The sequence below is a fragment of the Bubalus kerabau genome, chromosome 2 (genome assembly GCF_029407905.1).
Source record: "Bubalus kerabau isolate K-KA32 ecotype Philippines breed swamp buffalo chromosome 2, PCC_UOA_SB_1v2, whole genome shotgun sequence".
Lineage (NCBI taxonomy): Eukaryota > Metazoa > Chordata > Mammalia > Artiodactyla > Bovidae > Bubalus > Bubalus kerabau.
Window position 1 is genome coordinate 103,700,653 of NC_073625.1, and position 25,528 is coordinate 103,726,180.

Genomic DNA, 25,528 nt, shown 5'->3' on the forward strand with positions numbered 1-25,528 from the left:
TTTTAGATATAACTGTTGGTTCAGCACACCATTCTTTGAACTTAAAAGGATTTGGGACTGAAAAGATTGCATCACAACTGAAAACTAAAAAATCAGTTAATTCTTTGACTTCAGGTCTTGAAATTTACAACATGATCATGTAACATAGCTCATTTCAAAATGTTTCTTTCAAAACAGTGAGTTAACTTCCATTGCCAATGACTGGTACTTTTAATGAGAGCTAAAGGTGAAGCTTAAATTATTTGCCATTCATCAACAATAAAAAATAAATGTGATGTAACTGTAACTACTCATAAAACTGGAGTCCAAAAGGATTTTTAGACCAGTATTTATTTCTCTGAAGACAACAAAATAAATTATCTAAAGAAAAAAGAAAACTTTTATTATATAGGCTTCATGAACATGCAAAATGATTCCTCAAAACATAATTCTATGTTAAAAGGTCAATAAAATACAATTGGTCTATAAAAGAGCCATGAGTTTCAGTATTAAGCAGATATTATTGTTTGGCTAGTAGAAAAAGTGAAAGAATGGTGAAAAAAATCAGTGTTAACTATGTAGCAATAAAATATGTAAGCTGAATACTGATAGAAAACTTAATATCCAAGCATCAAGCCAAAGTTTCCAAATGGAAAGCCATGAATACTCATGTTTGGGGTAGAATCAAGACACAACAAATAACAGAGTCCAATGCACAGCTCAATATAATACAAATATGATTGAAGAATAAATGACTACAGGAGTCTTTTCCATTTCTTCTCCCACCCTCATTTTTAAATAAAGAGGAACTATAGAAAAGTTTGAGAAATGACAAACTGGGAGGGAAGTTACACATTCTTTTATGGGAAGTAGAAATCCTTACAAGATTGCTAATACAGTCGACAGGATCTAATTTTACTCAAATCAAGATTAAATTTCAAGATGTTTTCTTATAATGCAAAAAAAGTCACCCAGTTTTCTGTAACTGTAGAATATAACAGCTTTATAATATCTTCAATGCTCACCTCTTCTGGGGTGATAACTCCTGTTTCCTTAAACTTTGATTCCTAAAGAGAGTAAAAAGAACAACAGTATTACACTGTCTCACTTTCAATTGAACAAACATTTGTGGGCAACTATTTGCCTGGCACCCATCTAGGTAATGGAATGACAAAAAAAGAATCTGTCACTGGTACCCTACCTCAGGATTATGTAGCAGAGGAAACGGACATGAAAATAGTTAAAATACAGTGTGATCAATGTTACATTAGAGCAAAGCTCTTTGGAAAAACATTCAAAGGTTTATACAAACACTAAACCTCAAAATAATTTTGTAAAATGGCCAAATATCATTATTTTACAAGTAAAAATATCTTAAGATGTTTAGACATCTTACAATTCAGCCAATGTCTCACTGAAATTGAGTAATATTAGAAACCAAATCTAGAAGTCCTAAACCATTTAATACTTTCCCATTGTTTTCATCTCCATCAAGATAGAATACACTATACTCTCCCTAAAGCAAGGATGTTACTAACCAAATTTTTCTAAAGTTTAAGTTTTACGTAAGATTTTATGGTAGAAATCTACAAAAACAAAGATCCATTTATGAACATTACTGATTCAAAAAATACCAAATAATATATACTAGGCACTATTTGTGTAATAGGGACATAGAGTGAATAAAATACACCAAATGCATCCTTGTCTTCATAAGAAGTTTAAACTCTAGTGCAGGGAGAAAAGTCAAATGGTAATCAATACCAGGAAGAAAAATAAGGCAGACAGGATACTAGCGGGGGTGGAAAGAGAGAGATGGTTATTTCAAATAGGATGGTGAGGGAACAAAGACTTCACTGCTGGGTGACTATACAGTAGAGACCTTAAGAAAAAGAAACAGCCAAATGTTGAAGAGCATTTCAGAGCAAATGCAAAACCCAAGGCAAGAGAGTTCTTTTTTTGTTTGTTTTTGAGAGCTCTTGATAGATAATATAGAGGTTAGACTGGTTTTTAAGCAAAAGTGAGCAAGAGTGAGATAGGACCCTTTATCAAACCAGTATGGGCTTCCCTGGCAGCTCAGTGTTAAAAGAATCTGCCTGCCAATGCAGGAGACTCCAGTTCAACCCCTAGGTCAGCAAGATTGCCTGTAGTAGAAAATGGCAACCCACTCCAGTATTCTTGCCTGAGAAATCCCACAGACAGAAGAGCCTGGTAGGCTACAGGCCATGGGGTCACAAAACTGTCAGAAGCAACTGTGCGACTAAACACCACCCACAAAACAAGTATAGGCTTGAAGCTCCCTGTAGAGACTTTGGCTTTCACTATATATATGCCTTTCAAACCACGATTTTTCTTAACTTTTACTTCCTAAGAGAAATCATTCTATCTTTCCCAGAAATTTAGTTTTTTCTCCTTGCCTTCCCATGTCTAGTAGGAAACTATCAACACAAGAATTAGTTTTGTAAACAGGGAAGTTTGCACAGGGAAGAGCAAGAAGAGGGTCATTAATTCTTTTTTCCTTATTACTAAAACTACGTACTAAGAAGTTGACATTTTTTCAGTTTGGTGAACAAGTAGAACGCTTCCTAAAAACATAATATTTTGTTGTAAGTTCAGTAAAATACAACTGGTCAATAAAATAGCAGTTTCATGTTTAAGAGGTCTTTTACTCTTGCTCCTCTCTCCCTGAAACTAAAAAGTTTTAATAAGCATGTATTATTTAAATGCTGTATACCTAGACATGTTTCTGAAGAGATGGCATAATATGCATAAGAATCACTTGATTTAAATGTCAAAATCATTTTCAATTTCAATAGACTGAATAATCTTAATTAGGATGGGTTTCACACTAAACAAATATAGGCATAGCAAGTGTTGGAGTTCTCATTTATAAATTTTTTTTAAACTTGGCCCAAAAAGGTACAATTTTAAACAATTCTTAGAAATAAGTATTTGAAAACACAGGATTAACATTTCCCATTGTCCTGAAAAGGCAGTAAAGTAAAATTTTAAAATACCAGAGTAACTTCCTGAATAAAGAGGAACCATTTCCAAGGGTATTTCATCCCCACACTAAGAAATGTAAAATTTTAATTTAAAACTTACAGAAAAAAACAATCAAGAAATTCTTATTCATTTATTTTTCATCATTGCTCGCTTTTCAGAAAGGAAAAATAAAGTTACAATAACAAAAAAATTACCCTGAAAGTTATAAAAGAAAAACTCGAATGCACTTCGAGAAATTTGTCTTTGAAAATAAGAAATCAGTCACCGGTTTAATAGGTAATATGTCACAATTGTTACTTTTAAAATGCTGTTATTGCCAATGTAAAATAAAATTATGTATTTAGAATGGTCAGGTTGCTCACGTCCAAGATGAACTAGTTGCAGCTATTTCAAAACCTGAAAAAGGGGGGCTTTGCCTGTAAACTGGGTTCAAAGATACTGAAAAAAAATGTTGCAAATTTCACCTTGTTCTTTTGAAATCGAACAAAGCTGCGACCTCATTCACAACTATTTCAAACTCCTAATTATGAGACATACTATGAAATTTGAAAGGAAAAAAGTGACATGTCATTTTAGTATCAAACACTGATTTAAGATAAGCAAATAATCCTTCTTTTAAAAGTTCAAAAGATTTCCGATGTTAAGATTTAACGTTCTCAAACCCACATAGCTGCGGACCACCTTCCAACCCAAGGTACCTCGAGGAGCTGAGTTCCGACGGGAGTAGACAAGAGTACAGACTCACGGAGCGTCGCTCCGAGAACAGAGTAAGACCGCGGTAGGGGGCTGCCCCTTTCCCGCGTACCACCCTCACCAGCTGGCTACACCGCTACCCGCCGGACACCACAGTGACACCCCGGCGCCAGGTCCTCGGTCCCTGCAGAGCCAAGCGTGTGCCTGCCAGCCCCTCGTACGGCCGGCTTACCTTGAGGACCGGGGTCAGGTACTCAGCCACTTCCAGTGCCTTTCCCTTCACCGTGTTAATCACATTCTGCATCCTGGGGCCGGAGGGGCGGCCGGCCCCGCGAAGGAGTGGAAAGGGCAGCCGGGGCAGGGAACGAGAGTCAGAAAATGTCCCCGCTGCGGCCGATTCGCCTCAGCACCCGGCCGGCGGCACCCGAGGGGACGCGTCGCGACGGGACGGACGGGACGAGGGGGAGGGGCGGCCGGCGCGGCGCGCGAGGGCAGGGCGCGCGCTCCTCTCGCCCCAGGCAGCGCGCCACAGGCCCGGCCCAGCTATCACCTGGCCGCGAGGGAGGGCGACGGGGCCGAGTTAGCGGGGAGAAGCGGGCGCACGCGCACCCCTCGCCCTCTGGGGAGCTGTCTTCACCAAGCTTCACTCGCGCCCCTTCCGGCTTCCGCTTCTTCCTCTCACTCTCTCGCCGTAGCTCCGCCGCCACCTGGGCCTCACGTGACACAGGACTCTTCCCGACACGTGACGCGAGAAAGGCCGCGCTGGGGCGGGATCGGGTCGCTTCTCCCCTCCCTCCGGAAGCGTAACACTGAGCGCGCCTGCGCAATGGGCGGCAGGTCCGCTCATTCCCCATCGGACCGTTATTGTGCTTTTTGTTCCGGAACAGGAGGGTCTTGTCCAGAGGCCTATTCGCCTTTCTTTTCCTCTCATAGCTCCCTCGCCTATGGACCCTAAAAGCTGCCGCTGCTGCTGCTGTTGCCGAGCGAGACAGTTATTGTCTCAGCTCTAGAATGTGCGTTCTCCCACTAGAAGCTCTTCGAAGGGACCGAGGTAACCGCGCCCCCCGCGCCCGGGGCAAAGAATTGCGCCTGCGTTTGACTGGAGGGCGCGGCAGACCAGATCCGTCTTGCGCATGTGTGACAAGAAGGCGTTCCTAGATGCTGGAGAGAAACTTGTCCTTACCGAGGAGGGGAGATATCTCTTTGGCCTCTGTAGGCTTAGGCCCGCTTGGGTTGTGGGTGTTGGCATTTTCAACCCGTCTCCCATTAGTTTCCCAGGTCCTGTGCGCTGTCTTTATACTAGGTTCGTTTGGGCAAGTTAATTATCCGGCCTAGAGTTTAGTAGCCTTAATATATCTAAAGGCCTTAGAGTCATTAATGCAAGTCTTCTACTTTCAACAGTAATTCAGTATAAATTAACAGCAGTGTTTCGGATATTTTCATTTGGTCTTTATGGCAACGAAATCTTACCCAGCAAGCGCTTTTTCATTCTATGGAAAGACGCTACTGAGGAGAAAAATACAAATCTGAAATTATCTTCTAGAGCAAAGTTGCTCATAAGAATGAAAGTTAAAGCATTCTTTTTCTGCAGAATTCTGCAGTCCTAAAGTGTCCTTCTAAATTGTGCAGGTTAGAGGACAGCACTTCTAACCTGGCTCTTGTCTTTCCTGTCTAAGGAGTTCCCCCCTCCTATCAGAGATTTGATAAATTGACTTTCATTTCCTTTCCCCTGGTTTCTCTTGTACTCCTCAACTTTTGGTTTAGGTATAGCCATAGCTAGACATCTAAAAAAATTCCTTTTCTGTTCTTCACAAATAAGTGGTACTTGTATTATGCTTAATCTGCCAGCATGGTTGCTCATTGAACTTATTATTCTCTTTAAGGGAATTAAAAAACAGTGGAATGGAAAGCAATTGTGGTCATCCCATGTTAAGCACCTCGTCAGCAATGTATACATTCCTGCTGGGGGCCATATTCATTACTTTAAGCTCAAGTCGCATCCTACTGGTAAAATATTCAGCTAATGAAGGTAAGTTAAGATTTGGAATATGTATGGATCACTTCCATCTAACTGCACATTTTCTTGTTTTTAGTTTCCTTGTGTATAAAATGGGAATAATACCCTTAAAAGTTGGCCACCATCTGGTGGCTCAGATGGTAAAAAAATCTGCCTGCAAGGTGGGAGACCCCAGTTCAGTCCCTAGATGGTGAAGAGTCCCTGGAGAGGAGAATGGCAACCCACTCCAGTGTTCTTGCCTGGAGAATTCCATAGACAAAGGAACCCGGTGGGCCACAATCCAGGGCTACAGTCCATGAGGTCACAAAGAGTCTGACAGGACTGACTTCACTTTCATCTTTAAAAGCCCTCTGCTTCATGTAAATGATAAAACATGTTTAAATATGATTCTTTACTCTTGCATTCCTTACCAAGAAAAATTTTTGATGCTGAGTAAAATTTTTGTCAGTTAAATACAGATCAAAACTTTTGCAGAACAGATCATAACATCTGACTGTTGCTTCAGTCAGCAGGTGTTTCTGAGCCTATAGCAATATATAACTTATTTTGAAATAGACAGGAGATATATTTGGTCACCTGGCATTTGTAAGGTACTATTTTAATTACATTATCAGTGGAACAGTACAGGTTATTAGTTTTGGTAAATACGTACTCAAGAAATCTTTTATTATTCCTGATGTAAAATTTTATATTTTAAGTTTAATTCACACTGAGCTAAATGTTAGTATTAAGGTTCAAAATGCATAAGATGTAGACCTTATTCTTAAGAATTCACAGCTTATTAGTAGAGAAAATATATATAAATGCATCCAGAAAATACAGTATAATTGCAGTTCTATACCAAAGATGCAGAGGTAGTTTAGAGTAGAAGGTGATATATTCTGTCTGAGAGAGCGTGATGTGGACTACAAAGAGATCAGGGAACACTTCCCTGGTAAGGTGACAGTTGACCTACAAGAAGACAAGGTGGGCAAAGGTATTCAAAACAGAAGCAGCAGCCTGTAAAAATGGACAGATGTATCAAGAAGCGGGATGGATTATGAGAATATGTCATTCAGAATTACTGAGAAAAAATTTTAAGGACTTGGAGGAGGGGAGGAACGAGTGCTTGGCTAGAGAGGGCAGTAATGATCACATAGTTGATCACACAGGCCGTGCTAAGGATCTGACACTTTATTCTCTAGGCTGTAGATTCTGGGGGACAGGGAGTACTTGGAGAACTGTAAACAGCTGGGTAAAATGAGAAAGACTGTTACAATAAATGGCTGAAGACAAGACTAAAGGAAAAGAGAAGTAGCCAGTTGGGGAGTTATTACAAATTCGAGCCACAGATGATGAAAACTAATGAAGGATTTTAAAGTAGGAGTAGAGCAAAGAGGATAGATTCAAGAAATATTCTAAACATAGAAAACACAGGACTTGAAAATTCGCTGGTAGTCTGGTGGTTAGGACTCCACTTTCTCACTGACAGAGGGCCCTGGTTCAATCCCTGGTTGAGGGAACTAAGATCCTACAAGCAGTATGGTGTGACCAAAAAAAAGACAGGACTTGGAGAGTGTATTAAATGTGGAGACTGAAGGAGATGGAAGTATTGGATAGCTCACTCAGAGGTTTCTGGTTTAGATGCCCAGTAGATAATGATGCTCCCAACTGAGATGGAGACCAAGGAGGAAGAGGAAATTGGACAGAGCTCATAGAGATTAAAATTTTAGTTCTTGTACCTCACATGAGGCCAGGAGCTGTGTCGTGCAGTGTCTAGCACTTCACACATGTCAAGGAACTGCCAGTTTAGTGAATAAATAGAAGATAGTTCTTCATGTGGATATATTTAGTGAGCATTAAATGTTCGAGAATACAGACTTGGAAACATTAATGTTAAATTAACATTTAAAACTAGATGAGAAGAGGGCTCATTCAGGGTAAGCACTCAGAATGAGAAAATAAGAGCCAAGGATAGAAATCTGAGGAATGCCAACGGTTAACAGGCATGTGAATACTCAGAAGGACCTTAAGAAGGAATTAGAAAGATGAGAGAACTAAATGCACATGACTTGTAGAAGGGAGTTTGAAGACCAGGGGGAGAATTGCAATATCAGAATGAGATAAGGATTAAAACCTGCCCTTTGGAATTACTAATTAGAAGGTATAATCTCAGGGACTAGATAGTTGGAGTACTGAGGTGGGATCAGAAATCAGACTGTTTGGGGACAAGCTCTGAGTGAAAAGTGGGTATAATGGAGGGTTTTTTTAAGTTGGTAATCTTGAGCATATTTGTAGGAGAGGAGAAGAAGGCAATTAATAGAAAGACAAAAAAGATACACTGAAGCCAGAGGAAATACTTACTGTAACAAAGCCCCTGAAGAGCAGGGAAGGTTTTAATGGGGAGAATGGATGAGGCCATGGCTGTCCTCTCTGGGACTGAAGAGAAACGAGTAAGGATGAGTGTGGTGTAGACAAGATTGTGAGTGTGGGCAGAAGGTGAGTGGAATGATACTGTGGCATGATTTGGAATCAGCCATGAGAGAAATGCAAGGGAAAAAACAAAACACAAGAATGAGTTAAAGAGCAGTGACAAGAGTTTGAAAGTTGTGGTCTGAGGCCCTCCATTTTTGTGTGTGCATGTATGCTCATGTATATCATGCCAGAGAATAATACAAGTATTGTTGGAGGATAATAGAATGTGATTTCAGTCTAGCTTTGAGCTCAGAAAGGTAGGAAAAGATGTCCTTAGCTAAGCTTTTAATGATGGACGAAGTTTAAGAAGCAGTTAAGTAAGTACCTGTAGTACGTAACACTTAACTGCCAGGCATAGGAAGATGACTAACATGGTCCCTGTCTTATTAGAAGCTTACATTTTAAGAGTAAGACATACAACATAAAAAATAAACATAATACAGTGTTATAAGCACTGTTAAAAGATTTATAGGTAGTTACCCGAAAACTGGGTTCATCTCTTGATGGGTGTTGAACCAAAAGATACAACCAGGCCAAAGGTCAGGAGAAGAAAGGATTTATTACTTGTAGCAAGTAAGGAGAACATCTGAGAGCTTTCCCAAAGCAGTGTCTCCCCAAACAGCAAAATTGAGGAAGTTTTAAGTTAAGCTGCATTTTATGAAGGGGCTTGGGTTATTGACAGAATCCAGACTGTAGCTGACTGAAGTTGCGAGGGGCAGAAAAGATCAACATCGCCATCCCTTAGGTTCTGGTTGATCTGGTGGTTGAACACTGCAGTGTCATCTTTACCATTGAAACTGAACTGGGAGTCTTTATAACCGATATGGTCGAATATCTTATGAACTGATATCTTTACTGATATCTTTATAACTGATATGGTCGAATATCTTATGAACTGTTATCTTTACAACAGTAAAGTTGTAACAGTAAAACAGTAAAACTGACTGTTATCAGTCAGTTTTCTTGACTGATAACAGTTTATTCCTACATTCTTTTGTTTCCATAAGATTCTTAATTACTGAGACCTGTTCAGAGATAAGCATTGTGGCCAAGTTTAGGTCACAGATGACTTAAGCTAAAAATGGCATCTCATGTCAAGAGAGCCATGCCTGTTCTCTTTCTCCAGGGACCCCCAACTTCATCTGCTTACAGTAGTGCTACAGGATTGGAGAAGAATAAAGGATTGATTATGCATGAGTTGAGAAGGTCAGGGAAAACCACAGAAAAGAGGAAGAAAGGATGTTCTGGGGAGAAAGAATGTTGAGTTGGCTTTTTTCCTTTCTACTTGGCCAGTTTGGTTTTTTCATATAACAACCAAGGGAAACAAAGCAAATATTTTTTTTTAAATGCATTTCTCAAAATAGTACTGGATAAAATTTATGTTTGTCCTTGGTAAAATTATTGAACAAGTTGTTTGTAAGCATTTGGAAAAAAGAAGTAACAGCTAAGTCAATATATACTAACAAAATCTCATTTCCTAATTAGATTGACTTGTAAGTTGGGACATCTCTTCCTAATGTGTCAGTGGGTTTGGATGTGTCTGAGAGCATGTTTGTCCACTCCAGAGCCCTGGGCCAGTTGCCTCTTGCCTCAGGCTGCTTTCTTCTTGTTATCTCAACATCTGTTTGTCCCAAAGTGCCTAACAAATAATGTTTTCCATGTGGACCATGATATGAAACAGATAGGAAACCTCTGAGTTAGGGAATATCACAGAATGTATGTTGGTTTAAGCAAGGCACATAAGACACATAAGAGGAACCGTGAGCTGGGTAATAGTTCAACTACGTAAGTTGATAGCTGGTTGATGAGTCAGGCCCTGATTGTTAAGTAATAGTCCATTTAGAAGGTGGTCTCTAACACCATACCACAAAGCTTTCTTTGCTGGTAGCCCTAGCCCCTCAGCACATTTTTCAACAACTTGAATGAAAACATGAGCGATGTAGTTCTCAATTTCAAGGATAATAAAATACTGACTGAGGTAGGGCTAACTAACACATTAGGTGCATTGACTCAAACATCGGAAAGAACAAAGCCAACTGGATGAAATTTAATGTAACCAGTATTAAAATCTAACTATTAAGTTTAGAAACAACTCTAAATTATTAACTATTAGTATATGTAAGCATTATATGGGTTTCCCTGGTGGCTCAGTGGTAAAGAATCTGCCTGCCAACACAGGACATGCAGGTTCAATCCCTGGAAGATTCCCCTGGAGAACGAAATGGCAACCGACTCCAGTATTCTTGCCTGGGAAATCCCATGGATAGAGGAGCCTGGCAGGCTATAGTCCATGGAATCACAAAAGGATCAGATACAACTGGGCAGCTAAACAACAACAAACATATAGACCAAAATTTATAGTTAAAAAATATTTCTGTTTTGTTTCAGAGAACAAATATGATTATCTTCCAACTACTGTGAATGTGTGCTCAGAACTGGTAAAGCTGGTTTTCTGTGTGCTTGTGTCATTCTGGGTTTTAAAGAAAGGTGAGTCTTGACATGGTACTGTATAACTGGTTAAAAATCAGAGAATCAAAAAATTTTAGAACTGAGAGGAACATTTTATGTCAGTTAGCCTAGCCCATTAATTGTATATATGAGGATGCTAAGATACAAATAGAAGTATGATTACCCATGTTTGGCAGGTAAGGAACGGGCTCAAACAGAAAGTGTGAGGTGGTGCTGGGTATGAGGGGGCAGAGCCCCAACTGTCCTAGCATCCTGTCCACTGCTCTGCCTCTTGACTTGTTCCTGTGGTGTGTCCCATAGGGAGTTAGTTTGTATTCAAGTTCAGGATCATCTAAATCGCTGCTGTCTAACTTGATATGTAGCATACTGGACAGCAGTCCTCATTTCCTTTAGAGGAGGCGGCATACCACTTTGAAGTCAGAAAGACTATATTCTGGGGCAGATTATTTTACTTTTCTGAGTTCCAGTTTCATTAGCTATCAAATAAGGGTACTAATCCTTCCTCACATCTAAAGTAAGTAGCCTTTTGTGGCTATTAATTCTCCAGTTATTGAACCTTACCTCTCTACTACTTTGGTCTGCCTTCCCACATCAGGTAAACAGAGAACTTTAGACTGCCAAAGGCTTGCCCCGAAAGATGTCTTTTCATTTTCTAAAGTTTCAGTCTGTGCAACGTTTCTAGTTGGTAGAATACATTTCTTATCTCATAAAATTTATGCATTATTTACTAGGGCTTAAATTTAAATTGACTTCTATCTTTTCGTTTTATTTTACATTCTCTGTTACAGTACCTTCCTAAGTTTTTGGAAACCTAGAGATAGCATAATAACTCATACTAGGATGAGTAAAAGTTAATTTTATCTACTCCTGTCTATTTAAGTTTTAGTTAATATCTCCCTTTTGTGATTCCCTCCCCCTCCTCGAGGACCCTCACACAGCCTGGCAGGGTAAAAAAATTCCAGCACAAGTGATTGATTTTTCTTTCCACTTAAAAATTTTAACTTGTTGATCTCTTTTGGCTTTATGCTCAGAGTAGTAAGAGAAACTGTAAAGGTATCCTGAGTTGCATTCTTCAGTGATACATCTATCTCAGGTTAGCAGAAATTAAGAAAATCATAATTCCTTAAGGTGTTGCTGATACCAGTGATGGGCACAGTGGTGGGGTGAAGAAAGACAGTAATGAAATCCTGTGTTGTCCTTGATTTCTCAAGACTAATAGTCACTTATGAAAGCAAATTTGTTAAGCCTCTTTTAAAGAATTGTTGTCAGGAGTCAATATAAGTTACTTTCTCTAAAAGTATGTGCATTCTTATCAAGGTCATATATTTATTGCTGTATTTCTTTCTCCAGAAGATCATCAAAATAGAAAGTTGAGATGTGGTTCCTGGAAGGAATTCTTTAATTTCATGAAGTGGTCCATTCCTGCCTTTCTTTATTTCCTGGATAATTTGATTGTCTTCTATGTCCTTTCCTATCTTCAGCCTGTAAGTAAATAAAGACAAAGAAAAGAGCACTGAAAAGACAAGAGAAATGAATCACAGAACTAACCTTTTTCTCTTTTTTAATTGTTTTCCTTACCTTTGTTAGTTTCTCATTGCCTCACTGGCCTTCCTGAGGTTTTACCAGAATCATCTGAGCACAGCCAATCCACTTGCCAGACTCTCCCACTGTGAAAGATAACTGTATTACACTGTGCTGACTGATCTGAAGGAGCTGCTTCCTGATCCCTGAATCTAGAGCCATCTCTGTCTGTGTAATCTTAACCTATCTGCCTATTTTCTGAGCCATCCTGTGGCCACGCACCTCTAATGCTAATCTCAATACCCAGGACCTCCAAGCTGATTCTGTTGTTCAACTCAGAAAATTATATTCTCAGTGTACCACTCTTATACTTGTTTTAATGTGGTTTATATGTATTCTATTGGTATGATTTTCTTTTTGTGTTAGTCCTGTCATTTAACCAACAAGTTGTTTAAGGGTAGAGATTCTATCCTCCCAACCTAAATGCTATCCATGACTGATAATACTAGAAATGCTTCTTATCTCTCCTGCATTCCCTGTGCCAATTTAGAGAGCCCCTAGTAATCAGAATTAAACTTTGGTCTTCTGCTTTTGGAATAGGAAGTGGCAACCCACTCCAGTATTCTTTGCCTGGAGAATTTCATAGAGGAGCCTGACGGGCTACAGTGCATGGGGTCTCAAACAGACATGACTGAGTGATTAGCACATACTTCTGCTTTTACTTATTATTCATTTGGAATCACATGTATTTTTTTCCTCTCTATAATTTTATTTTATAAAATGAAAGTTTCTGTTGCTGCATTTAACAAAATGTGTTTTAAAGAGCAAATTCATTCATTTTGATTATAAGTAGGATTTCTGTTGACACTAATCCTGTGTTTGAAGCCTCTTTGCTGCTGCTAGGTCGCTTCAGTAGTGTCTGACTCTGTGCGACCCCATAGATGGCAGCCCACTAGGCTCCTCCATCCCTGGGATTCTCCAGGCAAGAACACTGGAGTGGGTTGCCATTTCCTTCTCCAATGCATGAAAGTGAAAAGTGAAAGTGAAGTCTCTCAGTCATGTCTGACCCTTAGCGACTCCATGGACTGCAGCCTACCAGGCTCCTCCGTCCATGGGATTTTCCAGGCAAGAGTACTGGAGTGGAAGCCTCTTTAGGTATAGCCAAGTCAGTTTGAGCGTGGGGTGAAAAGGAGGGTTCAAGAAGGCACGGAGGTAGAGAATAGGAGTTTGATTCTTTTGCACAGTTTAGAAGATTAGAACCAGGCAAAACCAAACTGCTCAATAAAAATAGAATAATGTTACCATACTAGCCCAAAGGCAAGGACCTGGGCCAGAGGAGCACCTGAAATTCCTTCACCTGTGGTCCATTTTATTAGTAAGTTCATTGCATCTAAACTGTGTCCTCTTCTAAATTCTTTCACTTTTTTTTTCAGATCTGAGAATTCCTGTACCCAACGACATAATTTTTCACATTCAACAAGTATATGTTTGTTGTGTTTCGTTGGTATCTAACAGACTAGCTCTAAATTTATACCACTTTGCTAAATCCCCAGTACTGAAGCAAGATTGCAGCTTCCTGTTGTTACAACTTATTGCTTTGCTCTTCCTTCCTGATCACTTACAACCACAGATACTACAAAATAAATCCCTTGGCATTCATATTCTGTGTATTGCTGTGCCCAAGCCTAGTGGAAAAGAATTAGAGATGCATGGCAGTTTGAGGGCAAAGAGCTCTGATATTTTGTTTATTCTGTACTACTGCCTGGACAGAGTGGAAACAGTGCCCCAGGCCAGCGGGCTGTTTCATTGTGGACCTTTGCACTGCTATTACTGTGACTGATCAGAGCAACCGCTTTCCAGCTTACCAGCCACGTACTTTTCTCATCTCCTCTTACTCGTCTCCTAACCAGGGGTTCGCAAGCATTCATCTACAGAGAAAACCTGAAAATAATGGTTCCCATAAAAATGGAATGGAAAAAGAGCAATGTTGATTTCTTGGAGTTTTTGCTAGTTTTTATTGGATTTACTCATTTCTCTCATTCAGCTGTATATTAGTCATGTTTACTGGTTGTATAGATTGTGGAAACTCTTTAGGGTTTAATCAATGTAAAGTGACAGGAGGAAGGCAGTAGGACTTGTTTTTAAAAATAAATAACATTGTCAGATCCAGTTATGAGGATAGTGATAAATTTCATACTTTCTGGGCCAAAATATACGTATATTCAGATTAATATTCTAATATGTGCAATTTGACTAAATTCAGAGAAACAAACCTTTATAAAAATCTGGCTAGCACCTTTCTAATTTTTTCCCATTGTTCAGAACAATGGGAATAAATCCAAAGGACTGTCAAGTATGAGTTTGGTAATGAATCACTGATACTGAATCACTATAGTTCAACCAAGTAAACTGTAAAACCTATACCTCTGTCTTCCTAATGTATAAATGAGCCTAACAGTACTTGCCTTTTCTCTATACCCACAGAATCAGCGTTAAGACTATATAACTCTCTTTGAGAGCTTGAAAAAGTATGCTTTATAGTCATGGTAACCATTATTTCTGGACTTAAACCTTTAGAGTTTATAAGTATTTCCAGATCTGCTCATACAGATAATTACTCAGGCATTTGCTGAATTTCAACACATTTTCAAAGCCTGTACAATGATTTGATCATATCTGCATAAATTCAACCAGCAATAAAAATAGAATTTAATCCTCTAGTGAAGTAGTTGCCCTAATAACCCCTCTGGGTTTTGACCAAAAAGCTTTTTTTGTCAGGTGAACTTGCACCAAGCTGGGAGATTTCTGAGGTCAGTGCTTTGTTTGGATTGTAACTCTATCTTCTCTTTCTTTCTAGGCCATGGCTGTTATCTTCTCAAATTTTAGCATTATAACAACAGCTCTCCTATTCAGGATAGTGCTGAAGTAAGTAACTTGTTGTGAAAGCATATATCATACTTTAAAGTGGCACCGCCCTGTTTCAGATGATACACCCTCTGAATCCCAAGGCCAGGATTTTATTGCTAATTGGCTTTGTGTATTGGGCAGGTTGTCTAACCCATCTGGAAAGCAGCTGCGATTCACTGTTTGAAATGTTTTTCCTTAGCATCTCAAAAAAAGAGACAAATGACTAGATTTTAATTATTTTAATTTGTAGTGCCAGATTTTCAACAAAGAATTCATTAGCTTTTTTTTTTTTTTTTTTTTTTAACAGAATCCCTGTACATTAATAGGGAACCAAGAAGTTCCTAAAATTAATATATTTGTTATTTAGAGTTTAGAGATGATAAAAAGTGACAGATTGTCTTTATTAAAGTCCTTGAGATAAGTATATTATTTAAGCTGTAACTGGCAGAGGATTTGCATCACATTTAAATAGTCTCTGCTGCAAAGCAAAGGCCAGAATGTCCTAAAGTGATACAGGATCTGGGTACTTAACTCTGGTTTAATTTGTTGTTTAATGATGGTGGTGATGATGGAAAATAAAATAACTTTTTGTTATATTTGTTGTGATTGTTTTACATTCACTTTCTGTTTTTAATTTCTTTCTCAGTGTACTGTGACAGAGTGTTTTCATAGTTGATGTGCACAGAAGGGTGAAAGGCTTGGTACATAGGTACTCAGCAGTTATTTGTGGAATCCCTTGATGCATTCAGTTTAGAAATTATATGATATTCTTGAAAGATTTTCTTTTACCTTGAGGAAGCATTCAGTTTAATGGTTGATGTAAGATATGGGGAAAAAAATGAACATAGCATTTCAACCAATTTAAATGTTAGAGTAACTGAAATTTGCTTTTTGATCACTTTCTTCATTTATGAATTGTGAGAATAATTCAGTCCAACTAGTAAGTAAAGAATGCTAATCCAAAAACATTTTATGGTCTTTAAAATCAGCATGAATGTCACTTAGTAGGATAAAAGTTGGCTTCTGAGGAGACATATGTAAGCAATTATATTTTTATATTGAGTCCTGTGATAAAATTGAGATTCATTTCCATAAAGGAAAAACTATTGGCTCTGACACACAAAAAGGTTCACTATTAGGGGAGCAATGGTTTCAAAAACATGCATTTTTTTGTTTTGTTTGAGGTTTTTTTTTACCTTTGAGTTAAAAAAAAACGTTTTCTTCCTATGAAATGACAGTTTATGAATATGCATGGTGTTACTATGTAATGCATAAGTATTATGCAAAAATTACATTAATTTAAAACTGATTTTCCCAAAGAGAAGGTTAAAAGTTTGTTATTGCCTGGCTTGAGATTGGCCAGTAGCTCTAACTGTGCCCAGAGTTGGTTGGTTGTTTTTTTTAGTAACTCCAGAGCATGAGCAGGGCCATAGGCTGAGGTGAGGGCCACTTGGAAAAGCCCTGCCCAGGGTGCCCTGACTGCCATGTGGGCAGCTATGCAGGGAGGCTCTCCATCAGGCAGTGACCAGAAAACCCTAGGGCCTCCACAGGGCCTCTCTACCCTATTTTAACTTAATCCCATAAGGACCACTAATGGTAGGTGCAGTTAGACTGGGTCTGCCTGGAGCCCAGAACCACTAAGCATTTTGCAGCCTTTGGGCAGCTCCCCTTGGCTGCAGAGGAGGGAGTCTAGGTGAATAGGCTGGGGGCAGAGGGGCAAACAACATTATGAACTGTTGTTCAAACTTTTTTTTCATGTATTTTACCTTTTAATATTCAAAGCAGTAATATTGATTGTTAGGCATTTGTTTACTTTGTTGTTAGTATTTCTGTTTTTTTTTAAGCTTTATATTTTGTATTGGGGTATAGCCAATTAACAGTGTTACGATAGTTTCAGGTGAACAGCGAAGGGACTCAGCCATACATAGTATGTGTATCCATTCTTCCCCAAACATCTCTCCCATCCAGGCTATACAGTAGGTCCTTGTTGGTTATCCATTTTAAATATGGCAGTGTGTACATGTCCATCCCAAACTCCCTAGTATCCGTTCACTCCATCCTTTCCCTCTGCAACTGTAAGTTCATTCTCTAAGTTTGTGAATATCTCTTTGTTTTGAATACTTAGAAGTTACTTAATAAAGAAACAATAAATCACTCCATTTTTATTATTTCCAGGAGCTTTAATTTAGTTCCCAGAATGAGTCTTAGATTGAGTAATTCACAAATCAGCCCTGAAGTTACTTGAAATAGTAGAGCTGAAATATGATAATAAATCTAATAATGTATTTTATGGAAATACCTTTTAGGTATTACCTGTTAATACATTTTAAAATCAACTTTGTTCTGTTTTGATCTTTTTATTGGTGGTAATGTATGTTGCTTGATTTCCCCTATGTAACTTGATTTTTGTGACTCTCTGATGGTCTTTTGCAATAAAATTTTGACCTAAAAATAGTTTGAGTTTTATCCCACATTCTTAATTTGTTTGCCATAAATAACTCATTTAGAATATTGAACATCTTGTCTTATACTTGACTCTGGCAAAGCCATCAAATACCTTTCCCATACAGGTAAAGAGTATAAGGCTATACACGTAGAAAAAAAATAAGTCCGATGACTAATGCAGGAATATACTTGTAAGAATTTGAAAGTGAGAAAAAGAAAACTACCACTATCCAAATGTCTTATTCTAAATCCCATGTGAATGCATAGATTCCCTCCTTGAAGTATAATTAATGATTCAAGTGGAAATATGATGAGCATGCCTCAAAGCCCCATTGGTTTGCTCTTAAGGCTTGGCAGAGTTGTATACTTTTGTTTGCTAGGCTTTAGGGAATAATATTTCAACCTGAACATCGAGATTTGGGAACAGAACCAGGAACAGGACTTACTTTTACCTAAAGAATGTATATGAGTTTCTCTGATTTCTTCAAAGGGCAGGGAAAAAAATTATTAAAAAAACACATTTTGAAACTTCCATAGGTATGTTGGAAGTGTGGTAAACTTTACTTTCAGAAGTAGCAGGAAAAACAAAAGTGCCACTCGGTAATATAAGCATTTCCCCAAAACTATTCATTCCCATGATAAATATTTTTTATAATTTCTCATGATAAATATGTCCCTGGTCATCCTCTGTGCTAATTAGAAAGGTATGATGTATGGTTTTTTGAAAAAAGTATTTTTCCACTTATTTTCTTGCTCTGCCTTGGTTTACCACCAAATATGGTGTATATATGTATTGTGTGTATATGTATGTACATATATATACACACTTTAGAAAATTTAACTTAAGATATGTGAATTTCCATTCATCATTCCTTTGATGAAGAGCTAAGGCCTTTCCTTTATGTGTATCTGGGATTTGCTGATGGGAGTTCTTTGGCTTCCTTCTTGCTTGAACCTACCTTCATTATACATCATCCATGGTTTCCAGTTCCAATTTCTTTAAAGTGGAACAAGCCTTAAAAATATTTTCATAGTAGATTCTTTATTATTCATTCCCCAGTCTTAAAGCTCACCTGCACCTAATTCAAAGGCAGGTTTTTTTTTAAATCTTGTGATTTGCCTAAAGCTTTCAACTTAGTTTTCATAAAAATAGCAATCCTTTTCTTTCACACATAATTTATGGTTTCTATAGTCATTAAAATATATGATTAGAATAATGAGCTCACCTGGCAAAAACAAGTTTTGGAACTGACACTTGTTTTGAGCAAAAAGTTCACTTGGGAGGAGAGGCCCTCAGGTTCAGCAAGCAGCCTTCCAGTCAGAAGCGGTCAGCTCCACACATCAATCTGAATGTCTCTCAGAGCAGTGGAGAGGTCGGTTGAGTGTCTACTGTTGTTGCTCTGTTTCGAAGTTGTGTCCGACTCTGCAACCCCATGGACTGCATCACACCAGTCTTCCCTGTCCTTCACTGTCTCCCTGAGTTTGCTCAAACTCATGTCCATTGAGTTGGTGATGCCATCCAACCATCTTATCCTCTGTTGCCCCCTTCTCCTCCTGCCCTCAATCTTTCCCAGCATCAGGGTCTTCTCCAGTTAGTCGGCTTTTTGCTCAGGTGAGGTGGCCAGAAGTATTGGAGCTTCAGCTTCTGCATAAGTCCATCCCCTAAACTGAGGAGGACTCTTCTGGGCATAATCAGTCATCATTTCTAAGAGTGCAGATTCTCAGCTCACTTTACAGAATAACTTAACTGTTATATTTTCTTTGCTGAAAATCTATTTTCAGCCTAGTCCTTAGTAATTTTTAACCCCCAGAACATTCGTGAATGAGTTATTATTTGTAGCAGTTACCATTTAGCTTGTATAAGGCTTTACTTTCTTAGGTTTTTTTTTTCAGTGTCAATATTAGTGAAAATCTATAGCTTCTAAAGGACCTGTAGAGTATTATCATTGCCTCTTTTACCTTGATGCATAGTAATTGCTTGTATGATGATTCTTACAAATTAAGCACTTCATCTGTGTCTTTTCAATTTCCATCACATTAGCTTTCTACCACTGAAGGTGTGCCATTTGCACCTTCAGAAATGTAAGTGACTAGTTAACAGTTTCTGACCTCATGAAGTAGGACTATGCTAGTCCAATCACGAAGTGCTAGATCTGGTTATTTGAAAGTGTCTGCACAAGAAGACAAATGATATGATCAGATAGTGCTGCTTTTGAGACTGTGTAGTTAGCAGTTTCACAGCATGAAACTCTATGGAAGCATTGGTAAGATCAAACACGTATTCTCATATAGGCATGCTGGGTACTCAGAATTGTATTGATACATAAGAGGTGCATTGGTCCAGGAGGAGGACTTAAGAAAACCATGACTCGGACTGCTTCCTTGCTCTCATGAATAGATGACCTTAGGGAAGTCAGTTAACCTCTGAGAACCATTTCCTGCCCTAGAACAAACTGCCTGACCCATGGTAGATGCTCAACAAATGCTACAGAATTCTTCTAGTTATCACTTGTTGCTTTACACATCTGCCTTTGTTTATGTTGCTCTATTCTTGGTATCCCTCTTCTTCATCTGACTGATCTTCAAACTTGAAGGTGTTGTCACCTCCAGAAGCATCCTTGGCTGTTCCCACCTGACTGCCATCCTCCTCTTTCCTTAGTCAATGTACATTCTTTTAGCCTTTGCATAGACTCTTGCCTCTGCCTGGATATATCACCAACTCTCTTTTCACATGACAAACTTCAGTTTATTTTTCATCTTTCAGCTTAAGTGTCATCTCCTCTTCAAAGCGATACCTGATTCTATTTACAGACTCAAGTGTTCCTTCCTCAGTGTAACCTAGTTGTTCTGTGTATCACATGTCACATGTTATATTGTCATCATTTAGGTATGACTCTCCCTATTAAAGTATAAATTCTTAGAGAATGGAGACCAAGTCTTTTTTCTCTTTGCAGAATGCCTGGCACATAGTTGCTACTCATTAAATGTGTGTTAAACTGAATTCAGAAAATGGAATAATAATCATTACATCCTCTTTTTCTCAAAATGTGTTTTTGGACAAAGTAAATAAATACTTTGTCGACTGAAACACTAAAAATATATATATATTTTAACTTGTCTTATCCAACAGTAGTTTGGGGGGTAATGCCTTATGATGAGGCCAAGGAACAGGGAGCTAGCTTCCTCCTTAAATCATTTCTGGATCATGAATACTTTTGAAAACTTGACAGAGCTTTGAAGGATCTCCTGGAGAGGGTGGGGAAGGCCAGAAATTCACCTATGTATTATAGAACCTTTGGCACAGACTGTAAGAATTCACAGAAAAGTTCATCACATTTTCTTCCAATTCATGGAAATTTGATTAAGAATTCCTGCTTTAATGTACTTTATTCCCAGATAAAAAGTGATTGTACCAAACAACTAAGATCAGCTCTCAAGGTAGAAAGGAGACTTGGTTAAACATAAAAGTTAGAAGGAAATTTACAATGTGAAGATCCCCTGAAGAAGGAAATGGCAATTCACTCCAGTAATTTTGCCTGGAAGATTCCATGGACAGAGGAGTCTAGGGGAGGTTGCAAAAGAGTCAGACGTGACTGAGTGACTAAACAGCAGCTAGGAGAAATGACTGGATGGCCTTAAGGGACAATTACTCTAAAAAGTGAATAAAAATAACAAGTTTAAGAAGCAGACTCACCCAACAGGTTTCCTTTGAGCTTGAATTGTAGAGAATGCTAGCAAAAATGATGTGGTTCAGGCAACCAAGTACTCAAGTAATTGAGTTTTCAATAGAAACAGTTGATGTGGGAGGGGAGAAAATGAGTAATTAAAAATCTCCTTTCTCATCTTTGAACAGGAGGCATCTAAACGGGATACAGTGGGCTTCCCTCCTGATTCTGTTTTTGTCTATTGTGGCCCTCACTTCTGGGACGGAGACCTCAGAGCATAGCCTGGCAGGACATGGATTTCATCATGACGCCCTCTTCAGCCCATCCAATTCCTGTCTTCTCTTCAGAAGTGAGTGTCCCAGGAAAGACAATTGCACAGCAAAGGAGTGGACATTTTCTGAAGCTCAGTGGAACACGACGGCCCGAGTTTTCAGTCACATCCGTCTTGGCTTGGGCCATGTTCTTATTATAGTCCAGTGTTTTATTTCTTCAATGGCCAATATCTATAATGAAAAGATACTGAAGGAAGAGAACCAACTCACCGAAAGCATTTTCGTACAGAACAGCAAACTCTATTTCTTTGGTGTTCTTTTTAATGGACTGACCCTGGGCCTTCAGAGCGGTAACCGTGATCAGATTAAGAATTGTGGGATTTTTTATGGGCACAATGCATTTTCAGTAGCCCTTATTTTTGTAACTGCATTGCAGGGCCTCTCGGTGGCCTTTATTCTGAAGTTCCTGGATAACATGTTCCATGTCTTGATGGCACAGGTCACCACTGTCGTCATCACAACGGTGTCTGTCTTGGTCTTTGACTTCAGGCCCTCCCTGGAGTTTTTCTTAGAAGCCCCATCAGTTCTTCTCTCAATACTTATTTACAATGCCAGCAATCCTCAAGGTGTGGAATACGTACCTAGGAAAGAAAGGATTCGAGATCTAAGTGGCACTCTTTGGGAGCGTTCCAGTGGGGTAAGTTTGTGAGGATGCTGCTGCTTCCCAAATTCAAAGCGTGGTTATACGAGAAAAGAAATAGATCAGGGCTGTTTTATCACAGGATATATCTGATCTCTGTGAGCTTAAAAAATCATTCAACATTTGCTGGACTTCTTGTGTGTAAGGGCTCATGATAGTACTGTCAGGGGTTGAAAAAAATTATAAATCAGAGTGTCAAGGGCCTTATCCATTAGCTGTATCATAGAATATTATAGAGTCATAGAGCCAGAGATGCTTCATAGGTTATCTTGTCTAGTCTCCATAGCTTTACAATGAAGAAACAGACTCTAAGAGGCTTACTGGGTGACAGATATTAAGTGAAAGAACTTGTAACAAACCCATGAGGTCTGACTCCTTATCCATTTATTATTCTTCTCACTCCACCATAGTTGAGGAAAAAAACTTCTTTGATAATAAAAGTTGATCTTCAACATTAGTAAGGCTTGTTAAATGTATCACTAAATTGAAAGCCTAGCTCTTTCCATTTCTTGGTAGTTACTCATAAACCAGAGGGTTCCTGAAGGACATGCCTTGTTTATCTCACTAAGAAGCTGGTCCCCAAAAGGATCTCTGCAGGTTGACCAAAACTGTTCTCTAGAAAAGTACATATGCAGTTATTCTGAATATTCTTCTAGGTGCTTATAATTGTTTTAGGAAGGCCTGCAATGGCACCCCACTCCAGTACTCTTGCCTGGAAAATCCCATGGATGGAGGAGCCTGGTGGGCTGCAGTCCATGGGGGTCGCGAAGAGTTGGACATGACTGAGCGACTTCACTTTCACTTTTCACTTTCATGCATTGGAGAAAGAAATGGCAACCCACTCCAGTGTTCTTGCCTGGAGAATCCCAGGGACGGGGGAGCGTGATGGGCTGCCATCTATGGGGTCGCACAGAGTCTGACACGACTGAAGTGACTTAGCAGTAGCAGTGATCTTTTGGAGGCTCAAGTTAGGAGTTAGATGTATGTTTAAATAAAACATGAAATAGAGTCCTCTATCTAGGTTTAAATTTACAGTTCTCATGAACACACAAGGTAGTTCGCACAATGAACATACTTCGTGTAATAGTTCATACAATGAACATTTTACTCTGAGAAAGTTAGCTTATTGCTTATTAGAGTTCGTGGCAGAACTTCCCTCATTAATGCCTCTGAAGTGATGATACGACAGATTCTTAAGATGGAAAAACTATAAGCCTGCTCTGATCTCAGTCAGAGTATAGATTTATAAATTATGTATTCTTTTCCAAAAGTCTAATAACATCGTTTGCCCTACTTTTTTAGGTAAAAGAAAATGAATTTAGCTAACACCTAGTTTATACCTATTTCTGCAACCTTTAGTCATTTCCCTTCAGGACCAGCAGAGGGCGCGCTTTACTTTGCTCTTGTTAACTTTGAAATTCAAATACTTAGAAGTGCATTCCAATTTTTATGATCTCATTATATGTCTAAAATTAACTTTCCAAGAATAAGTATTTCATTTCATTTAGCCAGATTATAGTTTAATTAAATAAGATCCATGATTTGTTAGTAAGGGTTCTCATTAGTAATCATTAAAAATGGAGCATTTCTAGTTTTGTCCTAATTAATTACTGTTTTCATGTTTCCTTTTAGGATGGAGAAGAACTGGAAAGACTTACCAAACCCAAGAGTGATATTGAATCAGATGAAGATACTTTCTAAGTGGTACCCAAATAGTTGGCAGCTATCACAAACATTCTCACTATGTGTGATAATTATCTTTTCACTTTGATAAACCAAGAACATTTCTAAAGCATAAAACTCTTTGCATATATCTAACCATTCCCAAAATAATTCCAACCAAAGCTTAGAGGACCTAAAGGCTAAAAAGTTCTAAGGAACTGACATAAGAGTAATAGTATGGAGACTGCATTAATGACGTGGTACTTAGTACATTGTGGGCTTACCAGGTGACACAGTGATAAAGAATCCATTACAGGAGATGCAGGAGATCCTAGGGCTGAGAAGATCCCAGGAGTAGGAAATGGCATCCTGCTCCAGTACTCTTGCCTGGACAGTTCTTGGGACAGAGGAGCCAGGTAGGCTATAGTTCATGGGGTCTCAAAGAGTCAGACACGACTGAGCACACACCCAAACACTTAGTAAGTCAAGATATATTTGCAGATTATTTTCCTCTTCCTCCATTCCAAAAAAAACTTGTGATAATCATGTTAGCTTTACCCTGTAAGTATACAAATAGAGATCAGTTTGCTAGATTTTCATAATTGTGTAGTTCTGCTCTGCATGCCATAGTCTTCCCTTTTTTATCATTAGAAATACCACTTAGGTTGTCCTTTGAATTTTGAGGTCACGGAGATAGTCATTTTGTAATTAAAAAGCAATGTGACTCTTTCTAAAAAATTTGCTTGAAGGCCACAACATTGATTTGAGAATAATGTAGTCTGTGCTAAATATTTTGCCAAAGAAACAAAATTTTCAACAAAAATCTCAGAATTTTAATTTTTAGGAATTTTCAGGGAATTTTAGTTTTAGTGATTATCCTTTGATGTTTTTCTATACAAAAAAGCTTCAATTTAGGTGAAAGTTGGTTTCCAGTCCTCAGTTATCACTTGTATTTTACATCAGTTAAGCCAGCTGTGATGGGTTTTTTCTCCACAGTTTGAGCATGTCACTTTTGGATTATTCTATTTCAGAGAACTAATAAGCTACTTTTATTAGTTATTAAATAGAAGTTATGATTATTATATGTGTTTATAGCATATTCTGTTCCTAAAGGTTAAGCCACTGGCTTCAGATCCTGCCAGACTGTTGGTAAGACTAGTGCCGAAGACTTCCTTTTAAAAGAGTCACTTTGCAAACAAATGACTTTTACTGAACTATGAATGGTGTTACTCTAAAAAGAGGAAGCCTAGTTATAAATAAAGCACTTTATAGTAACTTATTTCACACTTAAACTGCATGGTATTTTTAGAGGTATTTTTGCATGCATCCAATTGAATCTATGAGTTAGAAAAGTCAGGTGATAGGTAATTTAAAAATGAGGAAACAAATGATTTGCCCAAGACTGTACAGCTGGATGGCGATAGGACAAGAGCTGACTTTAGCTAATAGGCTTGTGTGTTTACAGAGTACTATACTGTAAATATGAGCTTTAAGGTATCATTTTCATACCGTTTGTATGTCTTTTTCCCCCCTAATTTTCATGTAGATAAATATAAGATGATGCTATTAATCCATCTGTGATAGCCAGAATAATATGAATGGCAAGAGTTGGTGGAAATTTATAAATAAAATAATTATTAAACCCTTACCTTGTGTTGCCACTTTGTCATATGAGGTGGAATACAGAGTATTTTTAATTTCAAAACTTTTAAAACTTTCTCTTTCAGGAGATCTTGAT

General features: G+C 38.4%; 2 protein-coding genes across 7 annotated transcripts in view; one reads left to right on the forward strand and one right to left on the reverse strand.

Moving 5' to 3' along the window:
- ATG3 (autophagy related 3) overlaps positions 1 to 4,330 on the reverse strand; it is a 35,266-nt gene extending 30,936 nt beyond the window's left edge. The window contains exons 1-2 of the mRNA XM_055568152.1: positions 3,911 to 4,330; positions 1,005 to 1,046 (exon numbers count right to left, since the gene is read on the reverse strand). Coding sequence (XP_055424127.1) covers positions 1,005 to 1,046; positions 3,911 to 3,982 — 114 coding nt within the window. The 5' untranslated portion in view covers positions 3,983 to 4,330. The remainder of the gene's footprint in view (positions 1 to 1,004; positions 1,047 to 3,910) is intronic.
- On the forward strand, positions 3,724 to 25,436 carry SLC35A5 (solute carrier family 35 member A5). 6 transcript variants are annotated; one of them, XM_055568151.1, is made up of 8 exons: positions 3,724 to 3,752; positions 4,612 to 4,729; positions 5,562 to 5,707; positions 10,538 to 10,636; positions 11,969 to 12,102; positions 14,997 to 15,064; positions 21,345 to 22,125; positions 23,761 to 25,436. In XM_055568151.1, exons 3-8 carry the CDS (start codon positions 5,581 to 5,583, stop codon positions 23,827 to 23,829), a joined length of 1,278 nt encoding a protein of 425 aa, XP_055424126.1. In that variant the 5' UTR covers positions 3,724 to 3,752; positions 4,612 to 4,729; positions 5,562 to 5,580; the 3' UTR covers positions 23,830 to 25,436. The 6 variants fall into 6 exon arrangements, 5 of the variants coding, with proteins under 5 accessions (XP_055424126.1, XP_055424125.1, XP_055424124.1 ...); XM_055568150.1 differs by lacking the exon at positions 3,724 to 3,752 and adding an exon at positions 3,776 to 3,928; XR_008710344.1 differs by lacking the exons at positions 3,724 to 3,752; positions 4,612 to 4,729 and adding an exon at positions 4,778 to 4,981 and having other exon boundaries at positions 11,972 to 12,102; positions 21,345 to 21,505; positions 21,978 to 22,125.
- Positions 25,437 to 25,528: the final 92 nt, after the last annotated feature.

What these genes read in the sequence shown, in the direction of transcription:
- SLC35A5 (XM_055568147.1), top strand. Translation starts at nt 4,812, where the DNA reads ATGTGTGACAAGAAGGCGTTCCTAGATGCTGGAGAGAAACTTGTCCTT. An exon ending in GTGCGCTGTCTTTATACTAG is followed by an intron (nt 4,982 to 5,561) that starts GTTCGTTTGGGC and finishes ATTCTCTTTAAG; the next exon opens with GGAATTAAAAAACAGTGGAA. An exon ending in TCCTTTCCTATCTTCAGCCT is followed by an intron (nt 12,103 to 14,996) that starts GTAAGTAAATAA and finishes CTTTCTTTCTAG; the next exon opens with GCCATGGCTGTTATCTTCTC.